At 46.8% G+C, this 18,850-nt stretch overlaps 2 protein-coding genes across 4 annotated transcripts in view; both read right to left on the reverse strand.

Moving 5' to 3' along the window:
• Positions 1-11,813, reverse strand: part of LOC128331637 (cytosolic phospholipase A2 gamma-like) — a 37,773-nt gene extending 25,960 nt beyond the window's left edge. Inside the window, exon 1 of one of the 3 annotated variants that reach the window (XM_053265262.1) lies at positions 11,728-11,813. The gene's annotated coding sequence lies outside the window, so the exon portion shown is untranslated. Of the gene's footprint in view, positions 1-3,584; positions 3,689-8,223; positions 8,335-11,727 lie in introns of those variants that run through there. The other 2 variants (XM_053265263.1, XM_053265264.1) reach the window with 2 other exon arrangements.
• Positions 11,814-14,932: 3,119 nt separating this feature from the next.
• On the reverse strand, positions 14,933-16,929 carry LOC128331292 (olfactory receptor 10A7-like). The gene is made up of 2 exons (XM_053264643.1): positions 16,921-16,929; positions 14,933-15,886 (listed from the first exon to the last, which is right to left on the reverse strand). Exons 1-2 carry the CDS (start codon positions 16,927-16,929, stop codon positions 14,933-14,935), a joined length of 963 nt encoding a protein of 320 aa, XP_053120618.1.
• Positions 16,930-18,850: the final 1,921 nt, after the last annotated feature.

The following is an 18,850-nucleotide window of genomic DNA, read 5'->3' on the forward strand; positions in this document are numbered from 1 at the left end:
AAGCCTTCTGAATCACCCCAGTTTTGTTTTGTATCTGAATTAATCCAAATCTGAATTAAAATTCATTCAGATTAAAGAATGGGTCACATGGTCAAAACAGTGGGTGGGAGTTATAGTGCCCAATGAGTGGAAGCTACCACAAAGATTTCAAAGGAATTGGGCAAACTGCTGATATGTGGTTAATTTTTGAAGTTTATGCGTCTTTCAGATTTTCCCCATAGGGTATGATGGAGGTTTCAGGAAAAGTATAGCTTCACGTGGGTGTGGGGGAGGGGTGGCCCAGAGTTGAGTGTGGTTGGTGGTAGTGCCCAGTTTGTACAAGGAAGCAACCACAATTTTTTCAGAGGAATTTGGCAAAGGGCTGATTTTTAAAGAATTAATGAAGTTACGCGTCTTTCAGATTTTCCTCATAGGGTATAATGGAGGTTTCTGCAGTCCCATAACTCCACTTGAAGGGCACTGGGGTGGTCCAGAGCAAGTGGTGGAGTAGTGCACATAGGGTGCCAACCACCACATGGGTTGCCAACCCATGAAGTACGGGGTTTTATTGTTCTAGAGGTGTTCTGAGAGTAGATTCTCTAGTAGCATATGAGAGTGGATTCATGGTTTTTCATTAAAAATCATTTGCTACCAGAGAATCTGAACTCAACACCTCAGAAACAACAAAGCCCAGTACCCCAATGGGTTAGCAATCCAGGGGGGTTGTTGGCACCTTCTGTGCACTACACCACCACTCGCTTTGGGCCATCCCAGTGCCCCCCAGGTGGAGTTATGGGGCTGCTGAAACCGCCATTATTCCCTATGGGGGGGAATCTTAAAGACACATAAACCTCAGAAATTCCTAAGAAATCAGCCCTTTGCCCTATTTGGAATCTTGGTGCACCACCTTTGGGGCACTGCCACCCAACCCACTGTTTTGCCTCTGAAGCCTCACATATACAAGTTGAAAGAATGAAGAGAATGATGAACAACAACAACACTTAGTTTTTTGGCACAGTTATTTGAGAATTTTGCATCGGGAAGGAGCCTGTCCCTGTGGCACTAGCACAGCAGCACAACCCATCTGTGGATTCAAGCAATCTTTCAATAAAAACACTCCCTCCCCATGGAACAGTGACCACAGGGCATTTGAGATAGCAAGATAGACCAATGAACTGCCTTGGTACTCTGGAACAGCTTAACTCAACCATTCATGCTCAACAGCTTTTTGCATATCTTATCTTCTGCTAATCACTCAGTGCCTCAGCTGGAGTGGAGAGAGTCAGAGAAGTCAGTTTCAATTGCAATGCTTTTCCGAAGAACAAAGCATTCTGTCTGAAACACAGTCATTTCTATTTGAAAACAAATATCTCTGTTATTTAATTCTTGATTTTGTTTCGGTTACAAAACCTCCAAAATTGCTGTTTTCGGGCACAAAACGTTTTGTACCCGAATCAAAATGCACAAGCCTATCCATTATGTAGCTTTTAGACAGGTCTGGGTCTCTCCTATCCAAAATGTATTTCATCAATAAACACATTTAGTTTAGGTTGTACAACAATCTCCATGTGTATTCTTTAGATAACTGCAGCAACAAAACTCTGCCCTCCACTCTGTAACTGAAGTGGGTAACTTCCTTTGTTGGTGTCTTGAAAAATAGTTACAAATTCCAACAAATACAACCTAGACTCATTTGTGCCCCAAGCAGTGTGAACCACAAGCACATGCAAGCAGATGGAGCCAGATGGCAAAAGCAATGGAGCAGGCCCCAGACTGCAGGGCAAGATGAATAAATATGGACCAATGCACTGTGTGGTATTTATACCATTTAGACAGAAGGTCGATCCTGATCAATTGGCCAAGGACTGTCTGGGCTGTGGTAGGGCCAATCCTTGGCAGTGTATAATACCCGATTTGGCAGCACTAGGAACACACTCACTCATCACCCTGACAATCTGGGCAGTGCCTCCCCACCTGCAATTATGCAGAGCTATGCCTCCACCACTTTGGCTGCATAAGGTTTGGCATCCTCTCTTGCTTTGGCCAGATACTCTGCAAGTGGGAGCCTGCACACCTTCGATTTGCGAGTCCAGCTGCTGCTCAGAAGCCACAGGGACAGCAGAACCCAAAGCTGCCACTGTGAGCCTCATGTCATTTCCCCCCTTCTGTGAACCCTCATCTCCATCATGGAGATCACACACTCATGTTCCAGGTGTTAAGAAATTGTGCTCTGGGTGATGGCGGCAGCACCAGCAACACATGTGCCCTTGGAAAGCAGAGGCAGGAAGGAAGAGAGAGTGTGTGTAAAACCCATTCATGCAGTGTATCTGGAGTGATTGAATCCATGCAGAAGACAACCTATGAGCATTCGGTTGAATCTCTGCATGGAATCTTTCATTGTACAATTTTACACATATACAGCACAGCAATTCAACCCTACAAGACTATACTGAAAGAACCCTACATGCCAGAGGCGTAACTAGGGAAAACAGCGCCCGGGGCAAGCACTGAAATTGCGCCCCCCCCGCCACGCCCCCCCCGGGGAAAGCTACTGTGGAGGGGAAAACACACACACACACACACACGAGGAGGAGATGGGATTCCTCTGCCTGCCGAAGGCTTGTGGGGGGAGGGCTTGCCTTGGGCTTGAGAAGAGCAAAGCTCGACTAACGCTGCTGCTAGGGACAATGCATGTCTCTGAGGGAGACCCGGCATACTTTTGCTTGCTTGCTTCTAGGGACACCTCCTGCAAGGAGGGGGGCAGCCCGGCCAGAGGTGCCAAGAGTGAGACACCCACCCCACCATACAGTTTTCTACATGTTTTTACACTGACAGAATCAATTGAGCTCTCTTTAAGAGTAAGAGAGAGAGAGAGAGAAACTGACAGAAGCTGCTTTACCTTGATAGCCAGCCTGTTAGTAGACCTCTAACTATCAAGATATCTCAAAAGAAGGAAAAGGGTGGGGGGCAGAGCTTAGTGCTGCTAAGTCTATTCATTGTAAGGTATGCCAAAGCAAACACCTCTCTTAATAGGAACAGGAGATAAAACAAACAGAACAAATGAAGCACTGATGAGGTGTATTTGGAATGCAGGAACCTCCTGCCTGTCTCTCCCCTCCGCCCTGGCAGAATGCTGAAAGTCCAAGGAGGGACTGGAGAGAATGGCAAAGGGGTGAGAAGTGTTAAAAGTAAACAAAAGAAAAAAGAAGGGGACCCAAATAAACAGGAGGCTGGTACCTTCACTGAACCTTATCTCCGCTCCCAGCTGGATCTCATTAAAGGCACTTTAAATCCCATCAGGGGGGATTTAAAGGAGAGCCGCGTTGATTTGGTTTTTTAGTAGACAAGAAGGCACACGCGGCGAATCCCCTTCCCTGTAAACTCGCTTCTCCCCGTTTCGAGTAGGGAAGCTGCTCACAGAGTCTTTTAAGGCTGGTGGATGAAGGAGAATTAAGGAGCCTGGGCACTGTCATTAGACAGGCATGGACTTTGGCTAGCTTCAGCTGCTGCCACCCCTACTGGTGAAATGCGAGAGGCACCTTCCAGACTCCTTTTTCCTCCCCGCTTCTTACTGCACTGCTTCCCCACAAAACTAGAGCCCTCACCTCTTATTTTACAATAACATGCGAGCAAAGCGCTTCCCTCCTCCTCTGCTTGACCGTCCACCCTCTGGTCGGCTCCCCGGCCAGGACCACTGTTTTCACATAAGAACACAGCCACGTCCTCTTCGAAGCGCTCCCCTCTGTCTAAAACAAGCATGTGCTGCATTGTCCTTTTATAGTCAGGCGGGCGACTCCATTTTCCCGGCACTGAGGGGGGGAACCGGAACAAAGCAAAAGGTGAGGGAGAGGGAGCCAAACAGGCGCTTCATGCAAGCCACTCTGCGAGGCACTAGAGACAAATGTGCAGGGGCACTTTGCAGCCGCAGAAGCACTTGACTTTTATCCCGCGCAGGGCGGGGGGGGGTTCAAGCTCTGCTGCTTCCGTGGCATTCCGGGCTGCCCTTCCCTTCCCGATCCCGATGTGCCCTACTTTTGCCTCCTCCCGCCACCCCCGCATGCTAGTTGGCCCCTTCCTTCTGGGGCACCGGGGCAACCGGGGAAGAGAGAGGCAGCCGGCCAGGCCAGGCTTTGCTGCTGCTGCCTGCCTGTCCCTGCCGGGGGGAATTATTCACGACGCCCCCCTCCCCCCGCCCTTTAAGGGGATAATTGCCAATGCCTGGCTCCTGAAATGAAATGACCGCTTTGGCAGAAAGGGGGGAGGCGGCGCAGAGGGCGAACCTGCTGCCCTTGCCATGCTGGGCGGGAGGACTGGAGTGGAGGGGGCAGACAAGACAAGAGAGGAGCATCGGGGCGGCCGGGGGGGGGGGCTACATCAAGGCAACTAAGACACCCGCCACGCCCACGACACGAGAGAGAGAAGAGAAGAACACACACACCTCGAGTGCACGCTACTAATAATGCCGCCGCTGAATCCTTTTTTAAAGTTTTCTTTTTCACTCCGTGTGCTGCTGCCTGCAGCCCCAGCCCCACGCTCGTCGCTCGCTCGGCTCTCCTCTCCACGCGCCACGTGCAGAAGGCGAGGCAAGCTGGGAGGAGGAGGACAGATGCACGCATGCGCAGCTTGACGTGCCGTGCGTGACTAGACCCTCCCTCTGGCCTGATAAGTTCCATCGACTCGTCGTGACACAAGCAGTGAACTAGGCGCCCGCCGGGGCGCCGCCAAGCCGAAGCCAGGCCAGCAGCAAACAAAGCAATTGGGGGGGAAGCCGCTGGCGCGGAAGGGACTGCTCATGGGGGAGGGAGCGCCGACGCGCTCCCTTGAGTGCTGTAAATTTTATTTAATTTTTTTTAAAAAAAAAAAATTTGGATCAGCAGCGGGGCTCATGGCGGCGCCCCCCACGTGACCAGCAAAGATGGCGCCTGGGGCACGTGCCCCCTCTGCCCCCCCTATCGTTACGCCTCTGCTACATGCACACAATTCTACACTTATAGGCTCCATTCAGAAGCCTCTCCAGATCATATAGGGCTTCTATGAACACACATGCTTGAGAGAGGAGATTGACATTGTGGCAGCATACTCTACCCCTGAACAGCAGCAATTCTTTTCTTGAAGCTGTTTGAGGTGGCTGCCAATGTACTGTGCTGCCCCACCCCTCCCACTGTGCAGACCCAGCACCAACACCATGAGTCATTCACACAATTAGAAGTTGTGTTCTACCATGGTTGGGGAGCTCTGTGTGCTCCCAATCTTTGGTTGTGTGGAAGCAAGGTTAAGAGGAAAACCTTCCTCCTACCTTGCTTCCACACAACTGAAGATTGAGAGCACACCGTTTTACCAAAGGACAAGTAAACAAGTTCCAGGATTCGGGAGCAATGAACCACAACTAAGATAAGGGCCAAAAGTCAACCATCTGAGAAGGATGCAATATAGCGAGGAAAATACGAGAATCTCTGGTGTCCCTTCTGCTCGTCAGGAGCCCCAGACAACAGAGGACAAACCCCAAGCTAGCAGACGTGCAGCATCTTCCCAAGAACCTTGATCAACACTGAGGTTCAATCTTTTTTAGGGATGATCTGTTGATTTATATACTTAATCATACTCATTACTGGTACTTTCTGAATGGTTGCTAAGGACATTAACTTGCTAAGGACATTAAGATAACACTCCTCCCCCACCCCGCCCCCCGTCTCCAGATGGCCAGCCTGGAAGGCAGCCAAAGAACATCTCTTAAAGAAACAATATTCCTTTAGCCAGGCTATTCCAAGACATAGAAACTGGGGAAAGGTAACATACAAAAGCAAGAATGTATGCACATGGTAAAGAAGGCTACACACCACTAAGCTTCCTTATCTTTTCTTCTGATACAGAACCACTAATCACACACAGCTCCCAAGCCCTGGTAGAACAGAGTTTTTGATTGTGTGAGTGACCTCCATCTGTCTTAAGGGAACCATCTCCCACTCACCCCACCCAGCTCAACACTCCTGAGCTGGAAGCCCAGCACCAGTTTACCACCCATCTTCCCCCTCAATGGACTCTTCTGCAGCAACATTCAGCACTGTTCTCCAGCCAGTGATGCTTAATCCTGGCGGGCCTCTCACTCTCCCTCCAACAAACTTGCCCTCTTTTGCCCCCTCCATTTTGGAAGGGAAGTACAGAAGTTTAAGAACATAAGGGCAGCCCTGCTGGATCAGGTCCAAAGCCTATCTGGCCCACCATCCTGTTTCACACAGTGGCCCACTAGATGCCTCTTGGAAGCCCACAGGCAAGAGGTGAGGGCACGCCCTCGCTTCTGCAGTTGCTCCCCTGCAACTGGTATATAGAGATATCTTGCCTCTGAGGCTGGAGGTGGCCCATAACCAACAGACTAGTAGCCATTAATAGACCTGTCCTCCATTAGTAGACCCATCCTCCATGAATGTGTCTAAGCCCCTTTTAAAGCCATCCAAGCTAGTGACCATCAAGTTTGTTGCTGGATGCCAAGTCAAAGAGAGAGCCCAGTTCTTTCTCACAATGGGCAGCCAACATTGATCAGCAGTGGCCAGCTCCTCTCATTGCCTCAGTTGCACCTAGTTGGCAGGCTTGCTCTCTCACTCCCCTCCAGCAAAATGCTTCTGTGCTTTGTCTGCTCCCAAAACTGAGGAAGCAGAGTGGACAAGTTTGCTGGAGGGGAGAAAGGATGAGCGAGAGAGACTGGCCAGCATTAAGCATCACCAGTGAGATTTTATTGACATTTTATTGACATTGTATATCCCACTCTTCCTCCAAGGAGCCCAGAGCTGTGTACTACATACTTAGGTTTCTCCTCACAACAACCCTGTGAAGGAGATTAGGCTGAGTGACTGGCCCAGAGTCACCCAGAAAGTCTCATGGCTGAATGGGGATTTGAATTCAGGTCTCCTTGGTCCTAGTCCAGCACTCTAACACCTGGAAGAGGGGCAGCAGATCAGTGCTGGGCTTCCAGCCCAGGAGCACCAAGTGGGGCAGCTGTGGGCACAGTGAGAATGGGCAAGGTCACACAGGTGGCAGCAGCCAGAGGCAGGAGGCCCACACTCACCATCTGAGACCACCACTTCACCTTCTTGTGGAGCCACACCTCCCACTACTATTTATACCACTTTTCAATAATAAGCTCTCCAAGCAGTTTTCATAGAAACAGAGCAATGAGGAGAAAATGGTTCCCCAGCCCTAAAGGGCTTAGTCAAAAAGAAACAGGAGAGGCACCAGCAACAGCCACAGGAGCAGGGGCATAACTAAAATAGGGCAAGGGGAAACAGATGTCTGGGAGCCCACTGCCTTGGGGGCCCCCTAGAGACATGTCACATGACTGACTCCCCCAGCCACACACCCACCCAGGCTTCCTTCAGTTGTATTCATCTTCCAAAATTGATGTCAGTGTTAAGACCTGGAGCCACCAGAACAGCATGTCTTTCTCTAGTACCATTAAATGACTTGCAGCATCCACGATTTATAAAACCTTTTAAAAATAATTTAGGATGATGTTCTATTGCAGCACATAGGTTATTCTTTCTGTCTATATAGATATACATTCACACACACACATACAGACGCTCAGCTCATGAAGTAAAGAAATCTTAAATGAGGCTGAACAGTGGTAACAAAAAGCACATATATATGCCCTTTTAGTTACCACTATTCAGGCTCATTAACAATTTCTTTACTTCATGAGCTGAGCTTCTGTGAGTGGGGCGGGGCATTTTAAAATCTTGTCTCTGGGCCCACTCCAAACTTGCTATGCCCCTGCACAGGAGAGATGCTATACTGGGGCTGGACAGGGCAGTTGCTCTCCCTCTGGGAAATAAAGAGAGAAACAGCACTTTGAAAAGGTGCCTCTTTTCCTAGTCAGCACAGAAAACTAACTCTTGCCTCTTATATCTGCATATTCATTAAAATGCATGAAACTCTGCAGAGGGGTGTAGAGGGCAGCTGATGTCTTCTTCACACATTCAAAAGAGCATGGGTAAGTCAGGAAGGGGGAACTTATCCCTGCAATAGCTCTTCTCCTCAGCATGCATTCATAAGAGCCCTCTGGAATCTGGAAGAAGTCAGACTCTCACTCTATTTTTGCAAAGATCAAGGGGACTACAATCACCATTCCACTCTCCCCTTCTCCTCATCCTGAATATCCTGGGATCAGGGCTCTAATCTTTATGGCTTGCTAACAGACAGAGTGCTAATAAAAAAAAAGCATCCCCAAGAGCTACCATACTCCCTACTTACCTTGTTCAATGCAGTCTCTGCCTTCCACCACCTACAAGCAGATACTTATACTTAGCTCCAGGTCCCACCCCTTCCTGCACTTCCCACTTAATTTTCTGTTTCTCAGATAACCTTGCACCTGTTTTTCTTCTGCTCTCGTCTTTTTCAGTGTCACTTGAGGCCATATATATTTACTTGGGAGTAAAGATTTTTGATTTCAGTGGGGTTTACTCTCAGATAAATGTGTAAAGTATTGTAGCTTTAACTTGGTATTTCTCTTAATTGTTGTTGCATCTCTTTTATTTTTCCCTCACAGTTTTGTCTTTCTAACTGTTTGCACACTTTTGTCCTCTTCTGTGTTTCTCATCTCTCTCACACACACCCATTCCTTGTGTTACATCTGAATTCTATACATTATTAACTAGAAGTAAGTCCAGTTGAATTTAGTGAGGTTTGCTTTCAAGTAGAGCATGTAGGTACTTGCCCAGTTTCTGGTAGACTCTACTGTGTCTTATCTTCTCCTTTTAAAAGAGTGCTGTGGTGGGTGATTATCTTCACACATGGCTCTATGCCTTGGAGTATCTGAAGAGCAAATCTGCTTCACAGCAGATTTGAGGCATTTTAATTCAAAGAATTAGATGGACCATTCACATAGCCATGCCATCAGCATCTCCATCAACAACATCAGAGAAAGCAGAAGCCAAGGAGTTGTGTTTTTTTTTTAAGCTGCTGGAAATAGAGGATTTTTTTACCCTGGACATAACTTGGGCTAAGCCAGAATTCACAGCTTCCATTAGGGGAGAATCAAAGTCCTGTCTGTCTTGGTCCCTGACAGCCCACAGGGAGGTTGGGTTAAATCCAGCAAATGTGTGGACTGGCACACTCCAATCAGGATTGGATTCAGGGGTGGGGGGAGCCCTGTCTGCAAAACCTCCTGCTTGGCTTTCTCTGTAGCCCTCCTTCTTTCCAATGATGTAGTTCAAGTAGTTAAAGGGCCACCTTTTCTTCCTGCATAAGATCTGAGCATTTAGGGACATGAGCCTGTGATTCATATTTTACATGTTCACTGCAGGAAACACCAGTATAGCACTGGCTGTTGCATGAGGTCTGAAACTTCCCTTTGTTGGAATATTATTTGCAAATAGCTCTCACACAGCCCAAAAGCAGAGACACCTTATCAACAGCTCTTGAGGTTGCTGGTAGATCCGCCCCCCTTGAGGATATTTGACAGACACTGCTTGAAAGTATGTCTCAAGTGGGGAGGGGAGCCAGACCAAAGCCACAAGCTAGATCTCTTGAGAAGTGGAACATGGGAAATATAGCACTTGGAAGCAAATCGGAACCTTTGGGGTTAAAAGCAACGCTTTGGCTTGTAAACCGCCCATTTGTCTTGTAAACCGCCCAGAGAACTTGCATTTGGGGTGGTATAAAAATGTGCTAAATAAATAAATAATACAATGTGCAGGTGTGAAATTGGTTTTACAGCTCAGTATAAAAGACTGATGAACTGCCAGAGGGGGGGCCGGCCAGACCCAGAAGCTTTTGCTAGCATGAAATAAAGCTTTGTTTGAAACTGTGATACTGGTGTTCAGTGAAAATTACCTAACCAAGAGATGAGCATCAGGGAGAATCTCTCCTTTCTAACACCTTAGTAACCAACTGAGTTTGGTCACTCTCCTTTTGAGTTATTTGGGTAAAGGATTGTGTGAACAAATTTCAGCTAATCCATTATCTTAAGTTGTTTTGTTTGGTGATTTTAAAAAAACCAACACATTTTACTCTTCTAATGCGAGCTTTCCCCCCCAAGACCTCTTTAATGTGCAAGTAAAATAAAACCTTAAAACAGATGTTTAAAGCAGCAAACATTTCAGTATCACACATCAGCGTCAGTGCTATACAGTAGTGGCTGAAAGGTGCTCTTAAATACAATGACTCAACCTCATGACTCAGCAAAACTGGCAGTATATTAGCCAATCCTGTTACAGTGTCAAACCAGTCCTGTCACAAAACCCCCAGTGTCTCATAAGCAGAGGGAGAGGGTAAAAATTCCCATCCTCACATAATAGGAAGGGAGAGTAATAATGGGATAGAAAGATTAAAAATGCACAACCTCACTCAACAGCCAATGAATTTCATGTCTTTCTCAGATTTGTACACAACACAGAGAGCTCTAGTCACTAGGAGGAATCCTGCTGCTGTTTAGGAACCCTGCTGAGGAGAGAGTTTTTTTGATATGGAAAACAATCTTCAAGAGGAACTAAATTTGCAAATCTCTCCTGATAAAGGACACAGCCAAAAGCCAGAGTGGGGAGGAGTGGCTCAGTCATTGGAGTTAGTGAGCTTTTATTATCTGACCACCATCCTAGATAATGAGAGCTTCCTGTCTGACACTGGCAGGAGAGGGAGAACTTGCATGACATCAAGCTTTGTTGATAAGCTGCTCTACACTACCCCATAGCTAATCATCTGGGGCCTGACTGTGCAGCATTGCAACTCTGAACAAAGCAGAAACCAGGCAACACCCAGCTCAGTTGTGTTTAAATGCAATCAGACATCACAAAGAGTGCAGCCCTGGCTGGCCCCTGGAAGTGGTGTGTGTGTGTGTGTTTTAAACAACTCACAATATCACCAGCCCAGGAGGAGAGCTGAGATCCATTTATTTTCTCATTCCCAGAAAGGAGGAGGATGCAAGAAAAATTTGGATTCAAATAAATTGTACAGTATACTTGGAGAACCTGGATACCGAAACTGAGTTCTCTCCTCCTGAGCCTCAGCTGCCTAAACGGCTGAGGTGCCCAGCAGGCTCAGGCTGGACAGCTTCCAGATAAGCCTGCCATTGAAGGCAACAGTACAGAGGGTGTTCTTTGCAACCACCCACCACTCACCCTCTTTTGGGCATCCCCCCAAAATAATAGGGGGGCGGGGGCGGGAGGGAGGAGGAACTAGTCAGGGGCGTAAACAGGGGCGTAGCAAGGTTGGAGTGGGCCCAGAGACAAGATTTTAAAATCCCCCCCCCCCACTGAAGCTCAGCTCATGAAGTAAAGAAATCTTAAATGAGGCTGAATAGTGGTAACAAAAAGCATAGTAATATATACATATAACACCTATGTGCCACAATAGAACATCATGCTAAATTATTTTTTTAAAGGTTTTGTAAATTGTAGATGATGCAAGTCATTTAATGGTACTAGAGAAAGACATGCTGTTCTGGTAGCTCCAGGTCTTAACACTCACATCAGTTTTGGAGGATGAATACAAGTGAAGGAAGCTCGGGTGGGTGTGCGGTGGGGGGGGCAGTCATGTGACTTGCCTTGGGGGGTGGGCAAGGCAGTGGGCCCCCAGACAACTGTCTCCCCTTGCCCTATTATAGTTATGCCCCTGGCTGGATATCCATGCAGTAGAGTCATATTCTCTCTCTCTGCATGCAATTTATTAGCACTAGCAGTCAGCTCAGCTCAGCAGCATTGCAGCATTGCAGATTCTTTTTCAGTCAGAGAGATCTAGATGAAAATATGATTCACTTACCAAAGCAAGTAGGTCAGGCCAGACCAGGCAAACACGAGTGAGGACTCCTCCCCTCCTCCATCCTCCCCTGCTCCCCTGCTCCTCCCTTCCTCCCCTGCTCCTCCCCTCCTCCCTCCTCCCCTGCTTTTCCCCTCCTCCTCCCCCCTCCCCTCCACACACACACAGTCTCACGCCACTCAGATACTCCTGGAGCCTGGAAAGTGGGAGTCCGTTGCTTACAGCTGTTTCCTTTTTGGGCGGCTGTATTGGCATTGGTGGCCAGCCGGTGTCCAACAGGTTTTTTTGGGATTCGGAGGCAATCAGAAACCAGTGTAAATGCCAAAGTGGTTTTAATAGAAAAAGCTGAATAATGTTTTAAAGAGGATTACAGAACAAAACAGAAAGCATGCATCCCTGGTCTGACGCAATCTTTTTCATCGGGGAGCCCCTTTGATGATGAAAAGGACATGGCCCCTGTAACGCCAGCTAGTGCTTAGCACCTTCCTGGATCTCGGTCTACACTGAAGCTCCAAATTACCGGGGTGTCTGTGTGTCTTTCTTATACAATTCTCATAAGCAGCACCAAGAAAGGGGCTGTTGCCCCACACCCTTATCAGTAGCCTTGTGAGACCAATGTGCTTTGCCAGCAGCCAAGTACATTCCAATCCCAGGCAATGCACCTTCCCATCCTCCCTGCCCCAGGTGGATGATTAATGCACATAGTAATATAAACTCAAAATATGGATACAGACAGGAATGCAGATGATGACAGTTTTCAATACAAAACAGGAGTACAGGGTTATTAAAGTTTAAAGCTAGAGAGGCTTAGAATGAATGCTTTAAATGCATGGATATAAGCAGTGTCTAGAAGTTCACATGTGCAGAGGGTAAAAGTGGATCACACCACTAGGCCTCCTCGCCATACCTTCCGCAGTGCCACTGCACTGGCCTGGCAGGAGAGTGCTGCCTGCTGGTTGGCCAGTCAGGCCTTTGTGGGAGGAGCAAGGGCCAGTGGGCAGGGCTTACGAGCTGCTCGCCGGCTGCTGCCTAGCACAGCAAAACATGATCTTCAATGAATGAATGGAAGCATGTAGCACTGCACGGTGGTTGAGGGAGAGCAAGCTGGCTGTGGGGGCAAGAGAAATTTTTTCGGTGGCTGTTATGGCTCATTACCCCTTGTAGGTTACGATGCTTCTCTCATTTAGTCTTTAACGTTCATGGTGTGCCCAGCTGTTCTATAAACATAGCTTCCCTGATTTTCTGCTTGCTCACCTCTGCCTCTACAGCCAAGGTGAATATCCTTGTATTCACTGCTCCCCCTTGATGCTGTTCTTTAACATGTACACAATTTTGTTCTATCTTTATGCTGTTTGTCTGCCAGATGTGCCTTGTATCTTTTTAGCAAGGACCGACTTGTCTCCCCGAAATAAAAATGCATGCATTCCATGCAAACCATTTTAAATACCACCCCTTTATTTGAGACCTTCCTTCCTTATTCTCACAAAACTGGCAATCCTCCATTTTACATTTGCTATCATAAAGTCTTGACTTCACTAAATGTTGATTCAAAGTCATAGGGGCTGTACAAATAACATAATATTAATAAATGATAATAAATAATATTGATAATAAACATAATAAAACAACATAACAAGTAATCCCAGAGTGGCTCCATCCCCTGTAAGAGATTCCCCTCAGGGAATGGAGCAACCTCTGGGAAGAGCAGAAGGTTCCAAGTTCCTTCCCTGGCTTCTCCAAGATAGGGCTGAGAGAGATTCCTGCCTAGAACCTTGGAGAAGCCACTGCCAGTCTGGGAAGACAATGCTGAGCTAGATAGACCAATGGTCTGACTCAGTATATGGCAGCTTCCTATGTTCCTAACATTGACTTCCAAACCTTATTTCTCTAAGATCTGCTCTACCTCCCAATTAAACCTTTCAGTCACATATGGGATTTTAAGTACTAGGTACCCTTCTCATACTGTGTGGAAGATGACAATGATAAACCCCTTCTGTATTCTACCAAAGACAACCACAGGGCTCTGTAGTCGCCAGCAGTTGAAACCGACTCGACGGCATACCTTACTTTTACCCTTCTCTAAATTTGGTACTCCTTTTATTGGAAATTCATAGCCTTTTAGTGCTGCCATCATCTCCTTCTCCCCTGCTTCCTGGATTTTCCTGATTTGTACCAGGGCACTTTCCAGATTATAGGTTACAACTGTCATAAAATGCTTCGGCTTGGAAGGACTGAATTGACAACATAATTAAAGGGTGTTGTGCAAAGCCACCAGCAGGGAGAGAAGTCTTTTCTAGTTTGTGCAAAACTCCCTACAATGGGAAAATACAACGTTGTAGGACTGTAATGCAGCAATAAAACCTGAAAGAAGGCATCGGAAATGTGAACGGCACCTTGCTGACAGTGTAGGAACTGTGATGTCGATACACAGGCAATATGGAAGCACACTTAACAGAGAAGCAGTGACACTGTAGTGTCCAATCTGGAAAGTGTTGAGGTGTGACATCTAGGTAATGTATCTCACCACATGGCTCTATTAACTTCATGCTCCATATATTTATTTAGTTCCAATCCTGGAAGACAGAGTGAGTGTGTTTTTAAATGTGCGATCAGACCTAAAATGAACAGTTCAACCACACAAAAAGTGCAGTTCTAAAAGAACAGTTGTGCAGTTCAAAAATTTAAGTTATGCAAAAGTTGTATTATGTTAGATGATGTAGAAAGTGGCTGATAACAATGAGAATATTTAAGTGAGCAATCCAGGCTCCTCTACAACCCAGGCCCTGATCAACCAAACCCATTTCTCCTCCCCCTGCCAAAAGCGCTCCCCACAGACTCCACAGCTATTCTCCATAGAGTTTTCACCAAGGAATCCAACACACTATTTTCTCCTCCACTGTGTTGGTTTCCAAATGTCATGGAATGTGACTCTAGGCAAGAAAGTACGTGCGCACAGACATAGAAAATGTGCAGGGGGGTGCTGTAGCGATGGATGCCACACATGCAAATTCTACTCAAACCATTATGCAGTTCTTAAGGTTCATTCAAACAGCCCTGCTGTAAGGCCTGCTTCCTGTAAAGTAATACTGTATTAGGGTAATTTGAGTTAACAGTACCCTAAACAGTACTGAAATATTCTACAAGGACTTCAGTGTAGCTTTGTGGTTTTTGTGTTAATTGACACACAAAAACAATGAGGATTTCGACACTAAGGAAATAGGGCCACATTGACAGCTTTCCTGGCCTTTCTATAGAGAGCTTCTTTCACATCTCTGTTTCTTAGGCTGTATATAAGGGGATTGACCATGGGGGTTAAGATAGTATAAAACAGAGAGAAGGTTTCATGAAGCTCCTTCAGTGTATTGGTTTGTGGAACTACATAAACAATGATCAGAGACCCAAAGAAAAGTGTTACGACGACAAGGTGTGAGGAGCAAGTCGAGAAGGCCTTCTGTCTCATGGCTTTGGACTTGATCCAGAGGATGTTCATGATGATATAGACATATGAGATCAGGGTAAGCAGAAATGGGGGCATGGTGTCCATGGAGGCCAAGATGAAAGTTGCAAGTTCCACCATGTGTGTGTTGCTGCAGGAAAGCTTGATCACTGGGGCTAGATCACAAAAGAAATGCTCAATTTCACTGGGACCACAGAATGACAGCTGGAAAACCAGGGATGTTATTATGGTGTTACTAAGCAGACCACTGATCCAAGAGCCAATGACCAACCAGAAGCAGAGCCTGCCATTCATAAGGGATGTGTAGTGCAGTGGTTTGCATATGGCTAAATATCGATCATACGACATCACAGCCAGGAGATAACATTCTGTGGATAATAAGAAACCAAAGAAATAATATTGCACAAGACAGCCGTTCACAGTAATGGTCCTGTCTCCAGTCAGAAGACTAAACAGCATCCTGGGTAGGAGGGTTGAAGTGTAGCAGATCTCCAAGCAGGACAGGTTCCCTAGGAAGAAGTACATGGGGGTATGGAGGTGGAGATCAGCCACAACTAGGGCAATAATAAGGAGATTCCCAGCCATGGTAATAACATAGATTGCTAGGAAAGCCACAAAGAGAGGAACCTGCTGTTCAGGATTATCACCAAATCCAAGAAGTATGAAGTTTGTGATGCTGGTATGATTTGTTCTGTTTTGTATTTTCTGTAGGAAATAAAGAGTTTTCTGAAGGAGAGCTTGTATTTATAACATATATATTGAACGGAAAGGAGTTTAGATACATGGTATGTGACAATATTAGATATAGTTATAATGGAAGTATGAAGTTAAGAACATAAGAACAGCTCTGCTGGATCAGGCCCAAGACCTATCTAGTCCTGCATCTTGTTTCACATAGTGGCCCACCAGATGCCTCTGGGAAGCTCACAGGCAAGAGGTGAGGGCATGCCCTCTCTCTTGCTGTTGCTCCTTCATAACTGTTATTCAGAGGCATCTTGCTTCTGAGGCTGGAGGTGGCCTATATCCATCAGACTAGTAGCCATTGATAGAGCTGTCCTCCATGAATTTGTCTAAGCCCATTTTAACACCATCCAAGCTAGTGGCCATCACCACATCCCATGGCAGTGAATTCCATAGATTAATTACATGCTGTGTGAAAAAGTACTTCATTTTGTTGGTCCTAATTTTCCTGGCCTTCAGTTTCATGGGATGACCCCTGGTTCTAGTGTTGTGAGAGAGGGAGAAAGATTTCACACCTCTATCATGTGTCCCCATAGTCACCTCTTTTCAAAATTAAAAAGCCTCAGATGCTGTAGCTTTGCCTCATAAGGAAGGTGCTCCAGGCCCCTAACATCTTGGTTGCCCTCTTCTGCACCAGTTCTACCGTTTCCTTCTTAAGATACAATGAGGCTATTCTCACGATGGGAGAAAACTGGGGAGTCCAGCCTGGTTCTCTGGTGGCTAGCCCACCAAAGAAGCCCTCCCCTTAAATGGGTTTAGTGGAGTGAGCACAAGTCCTTGTACAAGTCCTTGTACAATATTTCAGCACTGTTTAGGGTACTGCTAACTCAAATTACCCACAATACAGTATTACTTTACAGGAAGTAACCCTGTTTCCCCAATCGTGAGTCGCCACAGCATGGCTCTGCGCCATGGTGACTTGTGAGGAGACCCCTGCCGGGAGGCTAAAACAAGCCTGCCAGTGTTAGGGGTCTCCCCAGGATGCCCCCCACACTCACACGGGGCATCCTCGGACTTCGGGGGGGCAGGCGGCCCCCAATCCCTGCAGCCCCTACCGGCTCCATCATGGAGCCGTTAGTCATGTGGGCAGTCATGAGTGGCTGCTTGTCTGCAGGGAGAGTGAACTCAGCTGCTCGCTCTCCCCACAGAACCCTCCCAGGCTCTACACACAGCTTGTGTGCAGAGCTTCAGTGAAGTTCATCTGCTCCATCTATGGGGCTTCATACCACATGTATCCCACAGAACAGTGCCAAACTGGGTGTTTAGGCAGCTGCCATCAGACACATCCATACTGAAGACCTGTTTCACATGCTGCTGCTTTCCCATTTTTGCTCAATACTGAAGTAGCATTCTAAATACACAGAATATCTTCATTCAATGAGACATAAGAGCTTGGCAATATATTTTCATCAGATCAGTTCCTTATGGCTTAGAATATCTTTCCTCAAGGCATTCTGTTTAAATTTCTGCTTAAATTTTCAAAACAATCAAACATGCATAGTCTTCACATGGTTTAAACTAGTGTATAGTTCTGGCAGCTTTTGGAATTAAGCTTGAATGTCACAAGTTTGAAAAGGTCTTTGGACAACTATTCTTGGAAGAACAAAAGTAGCAGAAACACAGGTGTGCATGCATTCTCCTCTGTACAGGCAGACTTGCAGTATGTTATGTATGTTTCAAAGTTCACATGCCATATCACTTTTCTAAGATTAAAAAAGTGAAATTATGCATGTGCAGTGTGAAAATTGAAATCAATAACATTCAAACTTTATCTTGGTCATCCACTAGCAGAAGGAAATCAATATACTGTACTGTAAAACATACATTTCATTTTAGCAGGCCTAAAAGGCATTAGAGCGATGCACCTATTAGCCATAAGTTTTTATTTATACCTTTGTAAAAATGTTACAGACATATTTAGCCATATGCACATGGAATTCTTAAGCAGTGGTGGCCAGTGAGGGCATGATGGTGGGCGGCACCTTTTAAAAGTAAATTAGATGGTGCTTCTCCACCGCAATGCTGCACCTGAAAGCCGCAGTAGCAGAGCACCTCTGCCACTCACCTAGCCTGGCAGAGGCCATGTGTGTGGTGTTGTCGACCACACAGATGGACTCTGTGCATGCACGGAGGCCATACAAAGAGGCCAGGTGAGTGACAGAGGTGCTCTGCTTTTGGCGGGATGGTGGGTGGAGCGGTGCTGGTTGAAAGAGCTTTCCAGTGCAGTGCTGCAGAGGGTAAGCATCTTCTAATTTACTTCTAAAGGTACCTCCCACCACCTTGCCCTCTGGCAATGCCCTCACCAGCCACTAGGGGTGTGCATGGAACCGGCTGGTCCAGCACCAGCTTGAATCCCGCCCCCCCCCCAAGTTTGGTCCAGTCTAGGGGGGGTTGCGAAGGTTTAAAAAAATAATAATAAATAACAATTTTTTTACTTACCACCTGTGGGGGAGTTGTTGGATGTGGCGGGGCGGCGGTCTGCAGAGGTTCCCCCTCCCCCTGCCAGCTTCCATGTCCATACTGGCTGGCCAGCTGGCTTTTCAGCCCATTCAGGCCTTTCCCCTCCAGCACAGCGGCAATTTTGGAGGCTGCCGCACCTGCACAATTGGCCTCTGCATGACCCAGGCCGCCCCCACCTCCAACAACTCCCCCAAAGGGGGTAAGTAAAAAAAATATTTTTAAAGTGGATGGTTCGGTTTTGATCCCAAATGGTCAAACCTGTTTGCACATCCCTACTGGCCACCACTGTTCTTAGGGACCATTTCTGTGAGCCATGGTTCTGGAGAACAAGGCTGAAATCTTGCATGTAGTTTGGCCCTTGAAGTAAATGGAATTTAAGGAGCCTGTGTGCAAGATTATAGCCTGATCCTGGAGGAAGAAAAACCTCATAGCTGTTCAGTATCACATTCTTACAGCTGATCTACTGTC

The sequence above is a fragment of the Hemicordylus capensis genome, chromosome 6 (assembly GCF_027244095.1).
Source record: "Hemicordylus capensis ecotype Gifberg chromosome 6, rHemCap1.1.pri, whole genome shotgun sequence".
Taxonomy (NCBI): domain Eukaryota; kingdom Metazoa; phylum Chordata; class Lepidosauria; order Squamata; family Cordylidae; genus Hemicordylus; species Hemicordylus capensis.